Source organism: Pseudochaenichthys georgianus, chromosome 13 (genome assembly GCF_902827115.2).
Source record: "Pseudochaenichthys georgianus chromosome 13, fPseGeo1.2, whole genome shotgun sequence".
NCBI lineage: Eukaryota > Metazoa > Chordata > Actinopteri > Perciformes > Channichthyidae > Pseudochaenichthys > Pseudochaenichthys georgianus.
In genome coordinates, this window is record NC_047515.1 from 14,462,969 (window position 1) to 14,482,236 (window position 19,268).

Genomic DNA, 19,268 nt, shown 5'->3' on the forward strand with positions numbered 1-19,268 from the left:
TGTCCACATTGCACATTGCATAATGTGCCTTCATGCCGATCTAGATCCCTCCACAAAAACAAAACAAAAAACGTCTCGTTCGCGGGCGAGAGCCGGCTCCCGTCGTTCACTATAGGAAACGCCCCTATAGGAAACGCCTCCTTGCTGCGGTCTGCAGACAGACTCTATTGCTTTGAGCCGCAGCGGCAGGACCTGATTCAGAGCGGGGCATTTTGCTGTTGGTTCTGGACTGGTGTTGCTGGAGAAAGCAGACTGCTCCGTGTGTGGTGTCGCTGTGCCGCTGTCACGTCTGTTCCTTGATCACTGCGTCACGGACCAATTTTATATTCGTGTGACAGAAAAAATTCTAAAATAAAAAAACGTTATTGTCCAGCCGCGGCCGAAAAATCAAGAAGCAACCTACGCTATAATCGAGTGGCGAGCTACTGAAAAGCTGCCCGACGTGTTGGAGACCCCTGATCTAGAGGAAATACAGTACGTTCAGTTCACGTTCGCCCAAAATATGAACGCGTTCATGAACGATCGTTCATTGAACGCGTTCAGGTACATCACTGACTACTACAAAGTTCAAACATTTATTTCATTTACCAAACTAAAGTAACCAAACAGTCCCTGAGCTGACTGAGCCTAAATCCCTAAAACGTTGCTGAAACGTAGAGTGGAGAGTAGACTATACGCATTACACTGTTACACACCTACTATACAGTATAGGCTACACTGTAGTGACTGTACAGTCAGAGTGTACTGTACTGTCTGTACACCATGTATGTTCTACAACTCTACATGTGTACATTATACAGTACATACTACATACATAGTGATGTACATACATACTGTTAGAAATGAAAATCAATGTTGATATGGCGTAATTTTGAATTAAATACACTATTTAATTTAAATCAGTTTTATTCTGAAAAAACCGGAAGTTCACACTATTAACTTAATACTTTTATTCTGAAAATTATTCACTTCCGGTTAGCATTAGCATGTGGCGAAATGCTACGTTTTCAAACCGTGAATCGAAGGTGAAATGACGTGTGATGTTGTACACTGAGCACACTGGAATTAGCACTCATTTATTGACGCTGAATAACGTTTATCAGGGAATGTTTAAATAACCACAGACACCAGAATATACGTAAATGCTAGTTTTTTTGCGAGTCCAAGTACCGGTTCCCGACGTTCCGGTTTTAACCGGACTTGAACCGAAACTTTTTACAAGTCCAGTACCGGTTCGGCGTACCGGTACGCAGCACTACTCGTGAGGGCATCTTGTCGAATCGTGTCATCTTCGTGTTATCATCGGTGCCATCGGGCATTCGCCTTCACTCTGATCGGGGCGAATGCCCGATGGCACCGATGATAACAAGATTCCCTCACGATGGCCTTACGAAGGGCAAAATTGACACACAAATTCAACACGAAAATGAACCTTCTCAAGGTCCTTCTGCAATTTGTTGGCATGCCAAAGATTTTCCCACCGCTCATGAAGTTGCTGCCGGAGCCTGAGAAACTCCACCAGCGATCATACGATGGCTTAAGATGCCCTCACGAATGGCCCGATGTTGCTACAATCAGAGCCGAATTTGAACATTTCCTTTATCGTGTGTCCATCGGGTTGTTTTATTGCACAACAAAATCATGTAAACATATTATGTAAATAACCCAATTTGTGTTCTGTGAAACTGAAAAGGATATAATATATTATTTTGAAGGAGAGTTGACAGGAAGTTGTTGTTGCTATGGAAACAACATTACGGAGAAAACGTAATATTTTCTACATATAAAGACGGATAAAGTAAAGAACAAAGTCTGAAGATATCAGTACAGTATCATAGTAATGTAACATAATTGTTTTTGGTACTTTCATTGCAGTTGTATGTCTTAAATGTAATGTAAATGTTGCCTTCGTGTGTGGTTCAGGGCCATCTTTGTGCGAAATTCACAATTCCATATTCGTGTGTCCATCGGGGGTCAATTTTGCCCTTCGTACGGCCATCGTGAGGGCATCTTGTTATCATCGGTGCCATCGGGCATTCGCCCCGATCAGAGTGAGGGTGAATGCACCGATGATAACACGAAGATGACACGATTTGACAAGATGCCCTCACGAGTGCCTTTACGAAGTTGCCGCTCACGAAGTTGCTGCTGGAGCCTGAGAAACTCCACCGGCGGTCATACGATGGCTTAGATGCTCTCACGAATGGCCCGATGTTGCTACGATCACAGCCGAATTTGAACATTTCCTTTATCGTGTGTCCATCATTCGGGTGTCAATTTCGGGACAGTGTGATAGGGGCTTTAAGTGTTGGAGGAGCTTGGGAATAAGGATTTTCATTGCTATTTCTACACTGTAGCTACCATGCATATGACATTCAAGCCTTTTAATTGAATTGTGACACAAAATTAATCTTAATGTCCGGGAATGCAAATGCACCTTTCAGTGCAACCTTCTAATGGGCGCTTTTTGGGGACACAGTACATTACTTTTCATTGAGCGCACCAGCTGCCACCTTTCCATTTACAGCTGTTCCCCCTTGAGTCCTTAGTTGTTTCCTGCATTTGCAGATTAGATTTACTTCTGAAGAGGTAAACATATGTTAAGCTGTATTAAAACACATGAAGGTCCTACACTCAGTCATGCTCAGAGGGATTGGTAAACAGCCTTTGAAAACCCCAAAACCGAAAGCTTCAATATTCCTGAATCGTCATGAAATCCTTGGCAGCAGATCTGTGTCAGACACAAATCCAGCCTCAGTTTCGTATGTTCATGTCTGCTGTTTGTTTGTGCACAAATTACAGCAGAGAATTAATGTTGTCAGCATATGCACACAGCTGCACATCCTTCTTAATGCTTGCATGGTTGCATCCATTAGTGTGTCTAATGGCAACAATGCATGATTAATACATCTCAATATGGACGGGCTTAGAATTGATTCAAACAGCAGCACTGATCATTTTATCCCCCTGTGTCTCGACAATCCTGAAACATTTGTGGTGTAGCAGTTGAAAGCTGTAATTTAATCTGTCTCCTCACTCTCTTTCCACCAGGCCCTCCCGGCCCCCCTGGAGTGGTGATAGTGGAGGAGATCACCGACACCACGGCCACCCTGTCCTGGACTTGTGGCCTGGACAACCACAGCCCTATCAGCACCTATAATATACAGGCCCGCAGCCCATTTTCATTAGGCTGGCAAACTGTCAAAACAGGTAATCAATAAGGAGCAAATTGCAGCCTCTAGATCTGTGAGGTTAATGTGGCGCCATACACAAATGCTTTAATACGGCGTAAAGTCATGTACGGGGAAATAAATAATTGTAAATCTCTGGTGGCAAGGGACATTTGTATCTTAAAGGTTTTCAAATCGATATTCAGACAATTACTATAACAGTAAATGACTATTTGCTGCATTAATATATGTGTTTAGTGTTCAACACAAGGACATGCAGATGGATAGAAACGCTACTGCAGAGAAGTCATTTGAGAACAAAATGATTTTGTGTGTTTTTTTTAGTGTTATGAAATATTCAGCTGGAACATAACTGTTTTACAATTACAGGATTAAACTACCAAAATAGTCAATCAGCTGAATAAAAATGAATGAGTAAACCTGTAAGCTAATTCTCTAATTCCACTGGAAATCTGCATGTTATACTGACTGTGGCATACGATGCAGATGGTCAGTCTGAAATCTTCCTCAAAAGTTAAGATTGTTCAACATAGTTCAATTTATAACATGTAAAAACTGAACGTGGAGTTTTAATAATTGATTTTAATGACCTTACCGTTTACCCTCATATACTGAGCCTCATGGGAAAGTGCGTCTTACACTCCACTGTGCCAAATCGTGATAAAGACGTTTTTTTTCTCTCAAATGCCTGTTTAAGAAGATGCCGTCTTGTGGTTGAACTTGGCTGTTGTTCACAGTAGAGATTATCAACAGTTCTTTGAGACAATATCAAAAGTCAGTGTGTCAATTATTTTCAGTGGTGAGTGGGAAATTAACCCTTTAGGCATGGATTATAATACTTATTTTATTAAAGATTTACTGTTGAAATGTGCTTATTTTGTCTGTCACTTTGAGAGAAAAACTATCATTAACAATCACTTTAAAGGATTGAGGCTTGCTAAGCATTGTGTGTAATCCATCTTAATATGCCGTGTGATGGCAGAGTTTAAGGTGTGATAATGATTCGTCCCCACAGATATATAAATCATTCTTTGTATACACTCCTCTCACATCATGTCTGTTCAACTACATTTAATTTGATAAAACACAATTAGGGCTCTGTGATGTATTGTCGGTGTTGAAGTTGTTAAGATTAGCATACAGGGGGGGATTGGGCTTTTCGCTCCCACCCCTCTCAAACAGAGTTATCAGCTCATGTTTGAAGAGCAGCTTGGTTGACAGAGTGGTCTCATTGTGAGCTGCTTTGGATGATAAGAGAGTAAGCTCCTCAGCGTCATGAATGTTGCTTTTGCATACAGAGACCTCCGGTTCATTTGTGACACGGATATGCTTTCAGTCAATGTTTGTTTGTTGCTGCGGGATCAATATTGACAAAGCGTGATTATGGGAGTCCTGAAGAAACTAGATTAGTTGTGTTACCTGCTTATAATTCTGTTGAAAGTACATTCATAAATCAACTTTTTTTCAGTCTCAGGATGGGATTTACAATTACATAGCTGTATAAATCCTCTGTGGACATTGGTGGAAATCAGCTTCCCTCTATGATGTAATGAGTTGTACTATAATGTGCTCTAAAGCTGCGAGTAAGCTGATATTTAGACACCGAAACAACATCATATGCCAAGGTTTCCAGTAAATTGTGTATACCGTAGTCACCACCTTGTGAACAAAAAAAAAGCCAAGTCACAGTAGGTCTGTAGGGAAGCTTTAATACTTTGCAGTTTTTAAGAACCAAGACAATGTTTTTTTGTGTTTTGATGGTTCTCCAGCTTATTGGATTTAAAATGAAAAATATGGCTTTAAGGCTAACTCACAGCTTTTACACACAGGCGTAGGAATTATCCCCCAGTTTTAGGGAACAGAATGTAATTCACCAATATGTCATAGTCTAACAGGGACAGGGATCATTGTTATGTTTATACTTGGCTTCTGGGATTTTATTATGACATGTCTACATGTTTCTGAAAAGGTTAATTGTAGTGCCTGTCTCTTTAAACCCCCAATTTCACTGGTAGCTCTAGTATATTCTAATGAGACCAGGTGGGACAGTGAACTGCTTGTTGAATCCCACCATGTTTTCTGATCTGAGGCAGCCCACCAACAATAACTATTCTGTCAACACATCCTCACTCCCAGGTCGGCCTATGTGGACGTTATGTCAAGTCCCCTGCCGGCTTTTTCCAACGCAAGGGGGGGGGCCTTAGAGTCCAATTTCAACGCAAGGGGGGGGCCCTTAGCGTCCATTTTCAGCTTTCCGGGATGTCCATATGCTTCTATGGACGCTCATGGAAGCACGGCATTCGTTTGTGTCGACTGCCCTTAAAGGCAATGAGAGCGTCCATTCTCATTGGATAACGGAGAATTGTACACCCGGAAGTAAATATTCCCCTTACTGACGATTGATTTTACAGTGATATCTGCACTACTCATCGACTAAAAAACACCAGATTATCCTTGTTAATTACACAACATTGATTGGTTTAAATTGTGTGCAATGCTTTTGTATTTTTCCCCTTCGATTCGGAGAAACAAATCTTTTTTCGGAGTAAAGGATGGCAGAAGACACTACACTACCCAGAATCCCCAGCTATCGTTTGGACTACACCATGTGCTCTGTTTGACAAACCCTGTGATAGTCCTCAAGCTCTGTGATTGGAGAGTGTGCTCCGAGGGTTACCGAGCCTCGAACAGCACTTGAAATGGGATGGAACCACGGCAGACTGTTCAAAACTGGATTTGAACGGGTCCACCGCGTCCCATAATTGCCATGCTGCAGACTTTGTATTTAAACTAGTGCTGTCAAAATTATCGCGTTAACGGCGGTAATTAATTTTTTGAATTAATTGCGTTAAAATATTTAACGCATGTGCAGAATGGCCCGCCCCATACGTGCCACCAGTGGCAGCGCCAGGGTATGGCTGGGGTAGGCTACACCCATACCAAGAAATTGCTTAGCCCCACCATGAAAAATGATGTTAAAGTAAGCAAAATAAAGTCTGCCAACTCGCGCGGAGTAAATTGCACAGACAGCAGTTAGTAAGATTGATTTCAGTAGCCACGGTTTTGAAAACTGTTGTCACGTAGTGATCGTCTTCTCAATAGAACATCTTTGATAACGGCGTGGTGTTGTTGCAGGAAGTCCCGACGGAGAATACTTGTGCTGTAGTACAGGGCAGAGCCATACATAGATATATATAAACACTAGATGGCTCACACGCGCTGCTGGCCAATGGAGACCGACGTTGCCACTTGGCCGCCATCTCGCTACAGGCAGTGCTCTCATTCATAACATTATGGTTTACTATTTAAATAACCATAGCTTGCTCAATTTTCAACCGATTTTCAAACGGTTTGGTTTTTTATAAACATCAAAGATGTAGTTATGATACTGCATACTTATAATCATGGACTTTCATATGAAAATAACATTAATCAGATAAAGCAATAGCTATACACACACACAAGGTATTTATATTAAATATGTGCCGGTGTATATATTTCCATTTATTTTATTATATTGTCAATATTTAAAATAAATTATAAATAAATTATAAAATTAAAATACATTTATATTTTATATATAAAAATCGGTCTCATGTTACCACTCTGTAAACCAAGAGTTGTTAATTGAGCAATGCCTTAGCTTGAAGAACAGGGACACAACTAATGACAATAGCATATGTTGGTATATTATTTAGATATTCACACCTTTATCAGAAGAACCAAACCAACATAAAATGTGCTCATAGACAGGCCAGTTCTGTCTAATTTATCACAATTATTTTTGACATGAGATCTTCATATCATCCTAGTTTTGTATTTAGTTTCTAGATTTGTAAACAAATCCAGAACCTTTGAAATATGTTATTGAAAAAAGACCAAGAATAATATAAACTGTACCATATGTCCTTCTGTAGTCCATGTGTGGTTTGTCTTGACTCACCCCGGCTGATATATCACAAAATCCACTGTTTAAATTGTTCCCTATATTGCCCCTATGCCCCTGTAAGGTGTCCTTGGGTGTTATGAAAGGCGGCCCCCCAACATAAATGTATTATTATTATTATTAAGAAGAACAACTTGGTGTGGTGTGGAGGGGATGTAGGAAGCAGGAGCAGGTGGGGAGAGATGGGGCTTCAAGGTTCAAGGTTATTTGTTTTAAATGTGTCTTGCACACAATAAAATAAAATACAGTATACCACAAAACCAATAAGACACACAGTGACACATGGCACACTAACAATCAATCATCGTCCAGCCTCAGCTTTGGTATTCTTTCACAACCATGTTATGGGTTTATTAGACTGAGCAAACATAAACATATGTGGTGATCCCACGGGTTCTTGTTTGCAGACAGCGGCGATTGGAGCATCCGTAGGCTGCACAAAAGTCCGGCATAGTCAGGTACTTCTGTAAACACAAAGCCAGCAAATTCCTGTATCATAATGCAAGATGTTTTTAACAAGCCAAACCACTTGGAAGAAATCATGTGTAACTTAAGTTATGTTGAAAAGAAAGAGCAGTTCTGCCTCTCCCACTGGTGTAAAGTTGCTGGGTGAACTTTGTAATACTAGGTCTCACTGACAGCCTCTTGTTATTAGCCAGCTAATAAATACAACCACATACACAAAGAAAAGCTGCAATTTCAACATGTCCAAGCATCCTGTATCATAGCCATGCTAATAATGTTTATAATAAACTAAACCGTTTGTAAATCAGTCAAGATTTCAGCGAGTTAAGAGTATTTTTGTGCAGATCACTCACCTTACAACAGCTACCATAACGAGAATCAGAGTAACTGTTGACTGTAGCAAGATGGCGGCCAGTCAGCTACGCTGGAAAATCTCCCATGAGCCATCTAGTGTTTATATATATCTATGGAGCCATATACTAGTAATAATATGGCTCTGGTACAGGGGTGCACATAACTGGTACGCAGGTTATGTGCGTAATCTGAAATGCGTACCGTCACTTGTGTCACAAAGCGCATTTGCGTACCGACGTACTTGTGAAGCTTTTCCAGAAGGCGGTTAGATCACCGGACGACAGAGTCGGTCTCCGTGTGCACAGACAGGGCTGCTGTTAACGTCGGTCTGTACAACGGAACTGTGCCAAAACTACGCCAACCGGCTGCGGAGGGAGACTCCCCCCATCACTGGAGAACTGCGCTAAAACAGCTGATCACAACGTTCACACTCTGTGGTCACGAAGTACTCCACTAGCGCGCCCCCCGACTTTCCTGAAGTACTCCCCCGTTGATAGAAATCAACACGTAATGAATTAAGACCCCACGGTTTGATGATTGATAGGTGTGTGTGGGTTGTCTTTCATTTTGACATGCAGAAAAATGTTATAATAAACATACATACTGTATGTTAAATGGATATATCTGCCTTCTTTCATTTATCTTTCCATTCCCACAACAATATACATAAATAAATGGCATATTTTGGACATAGTTCGAATGGTGATTAATCATGATTAATTAATTTTTAAGATGTGATTAATCTGATTAAAAATTGTAATCGTTTGACAGCCCTAATTTAAACGTCTATGATTCGAACCCTGCTTATTCAATATGGATCAGAACAATCTCGGACACCCTTAAAGCTGTACAGTCTTTCAGGGAATGTCTCTACTGAAGAACAGGAACTGTGATGTGGTGCTTGTCCTGGTTAAATACACATGTGACACTCTTGTGTGCAGACCCAGACCCAGTGACAGGAGACATGGAGTCAGCCATGGCAGTGGAGCTCAACCCATGGGTGGAGTATGAGTTCAGGGTGGTGGCCAGCAATGCCATTGGGACCGGAGATCCCAGTGCACCTTCGAGAGGAGTTAGGTCTAAGGAAGCAGGTACATTCCCTCAGCCTACAATACTTGTTATGCACTGCATTATACTCACATTATGACAGACAATAGCAATCACCAACAGTCCAGAAAGATGTATCATGAGAGCGGATGATTGATTGTAGCTAGAGCCAGTGGTGCCCCAACATGACACTTCCTAGCCATGTTGTATTCTCATTGTTAATTCTCCATTTGAATGGGGCAAAAGGGTTGAAAATAAGCTGCATGAATTTCAACAAGTGTAGTGTTTTTGTCTAAGCATCCTTTTAATGCCCTGAGGCGTGGACACAACAACTGCATTATCTATGGTGAGCAGAAAAATAACTGAGACAGTCTTGATCAGGCGAGCCGCTTCATTACCTGCTCATTCCTCGTCTATAAAACACGATAATTACAAAGGTCAGTGGTCATTTGGAAATGGCTTATTTAATGTGTCCCATCTACTCAGCATGATTAACAGACTCATTACTGTATCTGCACACGGTTGTGTCGTTAAAGTCATGTTCTGTGATCAAGCGAAAGAGAGAAAAACTCACACACGGCACCGAAACCTGCCATCACTTTCAATTTGATTGACAGGTATTTTACTGCAGGCGCAAACACACAACAATCACTGAGTTTTTGATGTTTTCTGAAACTGGTTTTGTTTAAACATAGGTTTGTTTACGTGAGCAATGTTTTCAAGCACATCATGAAAACATTTTATTTTTCAGTTTGTATTGGTTGACTAAAAATAATTAATTTGTTAAATTATAATGATGAATGAAAACATTTTTGTTGTGTGTTTTCAATTAGCAGAACAATTTAATGTGGTCTTAATTAACAATTGGTCCTAAATAACAATACAAAAAGGAACAAAAACATAATTAGTGAACGAAAAAGGTGAAGGCTGAAGATTAAACTTCTTAAAAATACTCATTATAATTTCTTGGCTCATTATTTAATAGTTAAACCTTTTCTGATTTTATTTTTTATTTTTTAAATAAGCATATCTTAGTTTTTGAATTTGTGTTAGAGTCAACAACTATATTTGTTAACCTTTTAAAACAAATTGATAATCAAGCTGCACATGCTTGACTCTTTGTTGCAACCATTCCAAAAATAGAAAGTATGTTAGTATATAATATATAAAAAAAGAGAGAAGACTATTTCCCTCAGTCCAATTCCTCTTTTCTTTATTTCAAAAAGTGTTGGAGTGAGTTTTGTGCTGTTGGGTCAGTGATGCATTGTTAACCTTTCTGCCTCACACAGTCCCGAAAGTGGCACCATCGAACGTCAGCGGAGGGAACGGCCGCAGGCACGAACTGGTCATCTCGTGGGAGGTAAGGTCCTCTGCCAAACTCCCTCTGCAGCACAAGCGTTACAACATATGTCCAAAAAAGGCAAATGTCACAGTGGGTCTGGTGTTTCAGTTAAGCAAACTCAGGAGTCACGATGTTACTTTACAGAACATTCTCTCGGTTTGTAAAGAAACTGATGCAGAAACTGCTAAAGGTCGTGCACTAATTATAATGGAATTACAATTATATTTTTCATTAGTAAGCGTGCACTACAGTGTCCAGTATAATTTAGAATTAATGAAAAAATGTGTGCCATTTAAATAAATTGCAGACATCTGGGCAATTCCAATCAATAGATAGGATCCACATTTGGAGTGCTGAAGATGCTTGCTCATAGTAAACCTGTCTTGAATGTCAATGAGTTGCTTTACAGTATGTCAACAGATGGCAGCACAATGTTATGACCCCAACTAAAGATGTTACCAGTTTTCACATGAGATGCTCAGGAATCAGTTGTTTTTACTAATCCACAGGTAATGAGACAGACAAGACAAATACATTTGACTTAAAGGGGCCCTATTATGCTAATTTTAAGGTTTCATATTTGTATTTTATTCCCCTACTGTGACATGATAACATGCTTTAATGTTTATAAAGGTCTTTATTTGTATCATTCTGCCTGTGCCGCAGCACCTCTTTTCACCCTCTGTCTGAAACCAGAGCCCAGTCTGCTCTGATTGGTTAGCTGGACCGCTCTGTTGTTATTGGTCAATTGCTTAGAGATGTACCGCCTCTTAGCCTATCACGTACAATGTGTTGGAGCGCTAGCCAATAGAAGCATGAGTGTTGACAATGGGGGTGTCACATAGTGATGTCAGTATGAATGAAACAAAAGACAAGACAAAGACAAAAACCAATAGAACACACTACAAGAAAGGGAACACCTTGAATTACCTGGATATACAATTAGACAGAGTTTAATATGTATTTATTTATTAAGTTATATTGTATTGATACAGCATGAGTCCCCTCAGACCTTTAACCTTGAACTCAACAAAATCATTGTACAGTATAGTTCACACTCTCTGAAACGAATACATTCAGCCGCCCTTAAAGTAGCGCAGTAGCTTCACAGTGATGTTAATAATACCCATACTGAATTTAAGGTAAAATAATACATAAATAAAATAATAAACATAAATGCTGATTTTCCATTGTGTGATTTATGAGTTTATTTTCATCGAATTACCATGGTGATCCTGTGAGATGGTGTTTGTCCACCTTTCCTGCGAGTGACTCTCTGAAACTAGCAGTGACATCCTTGGCATAAAAAGAAAATAATGACAATATGTATAGGATTTTTGTAATGATTGAATATGGCAGAGAGAAAACAATACAGGGTGTGAACATTCATCATTCAACTTGAGAAAGTTACACTCCCCCTGATTAAACACATGAAGATAAATGTGTATGTTAAGGACAACTGTCAACTCCCGCTGATAAGAACAATTCTGAACCCTTCACGACAATCAGTGTCACAATCCACTTGTGAAAACAATGTTATATTTAAACATTTGTGCTGAAAATAACATTCCCTTGGGAATTGACCTGTCACTAAGTAATAATCCTGCATGTGACTTTGACTTAAAAATCACGCAGTGGTTGCTACAGCATTGTGAATTCATTAAAAACCTTCATTTTGTGTTGCCTGGGAATACTTGTCAGACAATAAGGGGTATAAAGCATGGTTGATGGATGACGCTAGTCCTTGTGGTTCTAAAACTTGAAGGAAACGGTTGAATGATTTTAAGATATACAGATGATTGCATTCGTTTACAGTCAGTTGCATTCACTTGAGGTGAGATTTGATGAGTGGTTTCGCTCCGTGCGTGCTAGGGACCTGCGTTTGATGCAGTCCTATTCCCAGAACCATCAAAGTGGGATCTAATTAAAACATATAGAGAAGTTTCAGACACTGAAGTGAAAGAATGACGACAAGAGTCTGGAGATGTTCTTAAAGGTAGGAAGATGGATGTGTTGAGGGATTCTGTGGAGCAGAACAGAGCACAGGAGACTGGCATCATCTGAGCTCTGACTATTTCTAGCTAGATTAAATATTTCACATTGCCTTTTATAAACACATCGATAAAAGGATTGCATGGCTTTTGTGTCAATTTAACTTGCAGAAATTAGACACAAATAAATGACGTACTTATCAATGCAACCTAACTGTACTGCTAGCAAAATGCCATCTGTGTGCTCCTGTGCTACTTTTGTATTTAACTCTGTAATATGCATATTTTGACACAACATCTTTATGTAAATGAGCCTCATTACAAAAAGAGTCCAATTCACTAAGACTAGCTCTGGCCACACACAGTTACAGTTCATTTAAAAGCATCTTCTGAGAGCTGGTTAAGCGCAATACTGACAGACTAGGATATATAAATCACATCAATTATATTCAAAAATATGTAAAAGGATAATGTGATGACAGTTTGGACAGAGATACATGTAAACAATACCACAATATGAACCTAACAATATAATAAATCATAAGCAAAAAAAAGGAAAATTAAACTCACTGTCATATAATTAGCCAATTATCTTTAGTGATTCAGATCTTTGGTCAGGGTAGATAGCAGCTCATTGAAACGCAGAACCATTAACAATGCATTTACTTAAAGGTGGGTTATGTCATTTTGGAGAAACCAGCTCGAGTGCGCTAGAATTTGAAAATACACAACCAGAAAAAATCTGCCCCTTCCTTCAGACTTCCTTACAGAGCCCCTCATCCAACACACACGAACGTGCACATGACCAATGAGGGCACGAGATAAGTTTGTGCACAGATGGAAGGCTGACAGGCAGGTAGGCCATCCAGTTATTTTAGCCGGGCCGACTCAGATGATTGGTCGTCCTTTTTACAGTACTACGGCTTCCACAGATGAAATTATTGTATGTATTTATTGTCAAAGAATTTAATGTATTCATTGCTATCGGGATGCAGCATTCCATGGAATATAACAAAAAGTGTTTCTGAAATAAATTGCATACCCCACCTTTAAATGAGAATAAATTAATAGATTCAAATAGTATGTTTTCGGCTACAAAATATTAAAAAAAAAATATTCCAAATAGACATCGATCGTGTTATTGATCTGGGATTGTTTTATTTATGTCTATCTAATTATATCAATATAATTAAATATTATTTTCTTGTCACCAGCATTAAATATCCTAAGAAAACCAAACTAATAATAAACTGATATGTTTATATTAACAAGATTTTCATAAATACTTTCCAGCAGTCTTGTTCCTAAGGAAATATTAATGAATTGTTGCATTTAGCACAGCTTGGTGTTGAGATAGATGCTTCAGTCTGATAAAAGCAGTGAATTATGTGACTGAATTTGACTTCAGTCAGCATTCCCTGTCTTAATGTGTTGCTGAATGATTGTTCTACATTTTCAAAAACATAGACTCAGCTTATAAAGAGAGTACACACACAGTTGTTTCATACTGTAGCGTTATCACTAGTCCTTTTCAGCAGACAACAGGTCAGCACCACAGCTGTAGAAACAGGTACAATAACGCAGGTGTATATGATGTGACTCCCACGAAGCCATGACCCTCCGCCTCTCTGGTGGAGAAAGGCGAGATAGATGCACATTATATCCAGAGGGATAATATAGAGGTGGAGCTTTTAGCCTTCACAGCTACATGATATTAGAAGAGAAGATCTTGCAGGGTGACCTTTTTTCCACTTGAGATGGAAAACCCATCTGCTGCAGTATTCTACATAATTTCCTCTGACTCGAATTCACTGAAATGTAATTCAATATTCAAGAGTTTGATTATTTTTGCGTTGGAAAGGAGGCTTTGGGCCAGTACAGGATGTTTTCCACAAGATCGGAGGTTGAAGTTGTTATTGGAAAGAAGAAATGCTTCTATGAAAAAGAGATGTAGGCGTCTTTGAACATTAGGAAATGCGCTATAGAAATCCCATGTATTATTATTATTATTATATTGGTCCCAAGGGAAATAAAATAGTGGCAGCAGCAAATAATGTCAACAAGTAGAGGTAAAGCGAACAGATACAACAAAAACAGATACAATATAAAACCTACGAAACCTCAGTTGTACGTCTGTGTTTGAGGGCCAAACTTGTTCACCATTGAATAATTTGCTGACAAAGCTTGAAGAAGGCCAGCTGGTCCATGTATTAAAACACAGCCAGTGATTAAGATGTTGTGAATTTCAAATGTGGCCCCACCAGAGAGGCAGAACGATGATTAACCTTGAATCCCTGAGTCATTCCAAATGAACCCAGGGATGTTGATGAATAACTGTTTATAATTTCAATCTTGACGATGGCTGTTAAAAACATAATAACTCTTGCACCAAGTAAAGAGGATATTACTGTGAACGGTTTCCAAGTGGACAGCTTGGCTCTAAGCCAGGTTCAGGGCACAGCATGTACAGAATAGCTATGAGCGACGCTGAGAATTTGCAATTGAGATCAGTTGAAGGATATATTAACAGGGGAGCAGTGAACAGATGTGGAGGCAACTGACAGTTATTCTTGTAGCTATTAAGTATGGGAGCCCAACTGCCACTGGGAAGATAACCTTCACATGAGGGGAAGTGCCCCTCAGTGGCACATTATGGGGGATAATGTCCATTCCAGAGAGGGTGGTGGTGGTGCTACACCATTTCCTGTTTTTAAATGAGAGTTGTATGATATAAGGAGTGTCATTAAAGGAGTTATTAAAACACAATTTCAACCTCCTCATAAATAAATGCAGGACTCCATGTTAGAAGAATAAACCTAAAGTTACACCATGATTGGTGCTTGACAACCCAGTCAAAGAGTCCTTTCAAGCCATGCATGAATTTGAGTAAACACAAAATAAATGCCATGTATTTGATGATCTCTTGATGAGACTCAGGAAGTTGCACACGGTGTCTGTGGCATTTCAGATGCAACCCGCCATGAGTGCTACCATGTGTTTCTTCAACAAATGCCTGAGCATAAAGCTGAGTGTGAGCAATATTTATTCTGCTCGTTTGTTTTTTTAGGCATTGTTGCTGGTCAAATCTCTTCTGAAGAGTACCGTAGAGAAAAATTATCGTTTTTCATTTCCCCGTTATAGGGCAGAATAATTGGTCACCAACCAATAAGTGTCAGTTTTCAAGTGCATCAGGACAATGTGGAGATTTAAATGCAGTGTCCTCTTCTTGCCATTTTAAGTCGTTTTAGCTTTGCCCTATTTCTTTTGGTTTCAGCTAAATGCTCTTGGAAATAAATCAGGACTTCGTCAGTGATCAATTGAGATGGATATTAGAGGAGATGGAGCAGGAATGTTAGCCCTTTTTGGCAGTCGAGGCATGCGAGTGCATGGCAGTTCTGCCTCTCCAATCATCTGTGGAGAGTTGTCAGAGCCTGGACGGCCATGGCGGGCAGTGTTATTAAGCAGGATGAATGACTAAACAGTCTCTGCAGCTTAATTCAGCCGTCTCATTACAGTCAACGATGAGAAACTGCTTTTTCTCGGGGAGCCATTGGAACAACCATTACTGATGCCCCCACAGTCATTGTCACTGAGCCCAGCAGGCCCGGCTATATCCATCACAAGACTTATCTCAGTTATCACGCTGTGTCCATACTTATCTATGACTATCACAATTCCTAACCCCTCGAGTGTTTCTGGACTTAACTAGCTCATTTGTACATGCTGTTTTTTAAAGACCCATATTTCTTGGCATGTCCTTAAGAGCATTGCAAGCTCTGAAAATAACTTTGATGGAAGCTAATTCATTTTTCACTGATCATCCCCGTAATTAGGCAGTCATGGTGATTGGTCGTTACTGAATGAAATGTGAACAACGCCTTACGGGGACAATATTACTTTGAAGCCTATTCAAATCAACACATAACAACGTGCCGAGGTTTTTGTTGCCAAAAACAGGTGTCCAGGTGTTTGTCATTTATTAAATTTAGCCAAAGATTTAATCCCTGCAACTCATATTTTAATTAAATTTGAGCTCACTTAATGAATTGGCACTTGATTTGATTAAGCACGGACCAGCTGTGGAAGACAGCTCCCCGTTTCACCACTTCAGGAAAACTACAGATGAGCATTGAAGCCAGCAGACAAAACCTATGTCCCAAAACCCTGAGACGTGGGAGATAAATAGCAACATAATGGGTACAACTGTGCCAAATATGATTCTCAAGACTGACTGCATCTTTATTAACACTGGCAGACGGAAATCTGTGTTTTGTTCAATTCCTTGTACAGAGGCTATTTAAATGATAAAATGTGAAGATAATGCACCTTCAGCTGTACAGTACTGTTGCAAATGCTATTATAGAAAGCCAGGTTTGGAATTCATCTCAGTGAAAGACACGTTTGGATGATTATTTCTTTCTTTTTGAAATGTTCAGCCTATATCTGAGGAATTCCAAAACGGTGAAGGCTTTGGGTATATCGTTGCATTTCGTGCCAACGGAACTAGAGGATGGAAGGAGAGGATGGTGACTTCAGCCGACTCTACAACGTACAAATATAGAGACGAGACCTTCCCTCCCCTTACCCCATTTGAAGTGAAGGTCGGAGTTTACAACAATAAGGGAGATGGGCCGTTCAGCAAAGAGGTCATCATCCGTTCCGCAGAGGGGGGTGAGTTAACATTAGTTGTTGCATTGTTTTTACATGAACAGAGAAGATGTTTTTTAGAATGATATTAATATTACCATTTGTACTGGTTTCACAGAGCCAAGGGAAGCACCATCTGATGTGAAAGCTTACAGCTTTTCTTCATCGGAAATTAGGGTCACGTGGAAACCGCCCAATCCTGGCCCTGGAAGACCAAGAGGATATGAGGTGCTTGTAAATTGTGTGCTCGGGGGAAGTTGTGCACATGTGTAAATATACATGCAGTTTATAATTGTTATTTTACCTCTATACATTTGAGCATGAGTTGAAGTTTGGAAGCAGTATATCATTGATTTTTTGTTTCTTTCATTTTTGCCTAGTTTGTCTGTCTGTAGCTATGTGTCTTGGCTAGTTCTTCTTTGAAAAATACATCCTGCCTCTCAATTGGACTGTCCTGGTTAAATAACATAAAACTATTATAATATCAATAATTTATGTTTACAGCTCAGCTACTGGAAAGACATGGAGCAGGAGGACTTGGGGAAAAAACAAAGAACTTTGAAAAACGAAACCTCCATGGTCTTGACAGGACTAGAGGGCAACAGTCTGTATCTCATCACGGTAAAAGCCTTCAACAGCATCGGCGAGGGTCCGGCCACCGCTGCTGTCACTGTCAACACCAGGAGAGCCCGTGAGTGCACCACTGACACTAATCATGCTATATTATACATGGAATAAAAACTATAAGTTTGCTCTAAATCCCCTAATAATTCACCTAGTTGGTTGAAACTCTGTTTAAAAGTCTGTTTGAATTGAGTGTGCGTTCCTTTCTTAGCTCCTGCTCAGCCTCCAACCAACCTCATGTGGATTCAAGAGGGCAACAACGTGACTTTAAACTGGGATCCAGTGAATGCAAAGGACAATGAATCTGATGTCATCGGGTACATGGTAATGATCAAGTTCATTTCTTAACATCAAGACATACATAAACATTCATGCAAAAAACTTTAGATTTTGGATCAAGCTAATTGTTCCAGAAGTATTTGAACCACTATCAATAGAAAGGCAGGATTATTTAAAAAAATTTTTTTAGAAGTTATGCTTCTACATGCTTTTACTGTTAAGCTCTGAATTGTACTCCACCCATGGTTATTTCAGGTGGTGAGAATCGATATATCTGAACTGTTACACATTTCGAACCTTTCATCCTCACAGTTGGAAACAAAATATCACACAATGGATATAAGCAGGGGTGCACATAACTGGTACGCAGGTAACAATCTGAAATGCGTACCGTCACTTGTGTCACAAAGCGCATTTGCGTACCGACGTATACTTGTGAAGCTTTTCCAGAAGGCGGTTAGATCACCGGACGACAGAGTCGGTCTCCGTGTGCACAGACAGGGCTGCTGTTAACGTCGGTCTGTACAACGGAATTGTGCCAAAACTACGCCAACCGGCTGCGGAGGGAGACTCCCCCCCCCTTCCCTGGAGAACTACGCTATACTGGCGATACTATTCGGATTCGATCCGATACCAAGTATTTCAGGGCCAGTATCGCCGATACCGATACCTACACTTTTTTAAATGAAAAGCGTCTTATGTACTTTCATATAGGGGAGAGCTGCATGACATGATTTTTGAGCTGAAAGCATCATACATAGACTATCTGAATTCATTTTCATGATTAAAGACAGGACAGTTTTTATAGACAAATAAACATTTTACTTTTGCAAATTTAAAGTGCAAACATGAAAAATAACAATACAAAGTGGCCACAGTAGCGAACTGCCTTCTTGCACACATCACAGTTCGCAAAGTGTTCATTGGCAGTTGTGAAATAGCTCCATACAACGCTCCTCTTTCTCTCAGCCATTATGCGCGTGTGTGTGTCGCACTCGCGAGTCGCTGGCTGCTGCTGTTCTGCCCTGCTGCTGCTGTCAGTCAGCTTGATAATCGGCATTCAGGCAGGGAGCGCGCTGCACGTGCGTGAGCCTCGGGAGAGGAGGACAGCAGTGGAGAGAGAAGAAAAGAGCGCACTTGCCTCCACACATCAAACAGTCTGACTCAATCACGACATTCAAATCCCACCTCAAAACCCACCTGTTTAAACTGGCCTACTCACTCTAAAACACATTCAACCTGCTATCACAGATCCCCCTCTCACTCCGTCACTCCACACTCTTGTCTTGCCTGTTTTATGCTTTTATGCTGCTGTATTGCCTTGTCGGTTCGATTAAATTGTGTTCCGTTTTTGTTTTAGCTGTTTTAACTTTTAAATGCAC

At 40.1% G+C, this 19,268-nt stretch overlaps 1 protein-coding gene across 4 annotated transcripts in view; it reads left to right on the top strand.

The window, feature by feature from the left end:
* cntn5 (contactin 5) overlaps positions 1-19,268 on the top strand; it is a 204,024-nt gene that overhangs the window by 178,202 nt on the left and 6,554 nt on the right. For all 4 annotated transcript variants that reach the window (XM_034098158.1, XM_034098159.1, XM_071205105.1 and 1 more), the window contains 7 exons: positions 3,052-3,210; positions 8,898-9,047; positions 10,293-10,363; positions 16,773-17,007; positions 17,102-17,211; positions 17,488-17,674; positions 17,819-17,931. In XM_034098158.1, the coding sequence (XP_033954049.1) occupies positions 3,052-3,210; positions 8,898-9,047; positions 10,293-10,363; positions 16,773-17,007; positions 17,102-17,211; positions 17,488-17,674; positions 17,819-17,931 (1,025 nt within the window). The remainder of the gene's footprint in view (positions 1-3,051; positions 3,211-8,897; positions 9,048-10,292; positions 10,364-16,772; positions 17,008-17,101; positions 17,212-17,487; positions 17,675-17,818; positions 17,932-19,268) is intronic.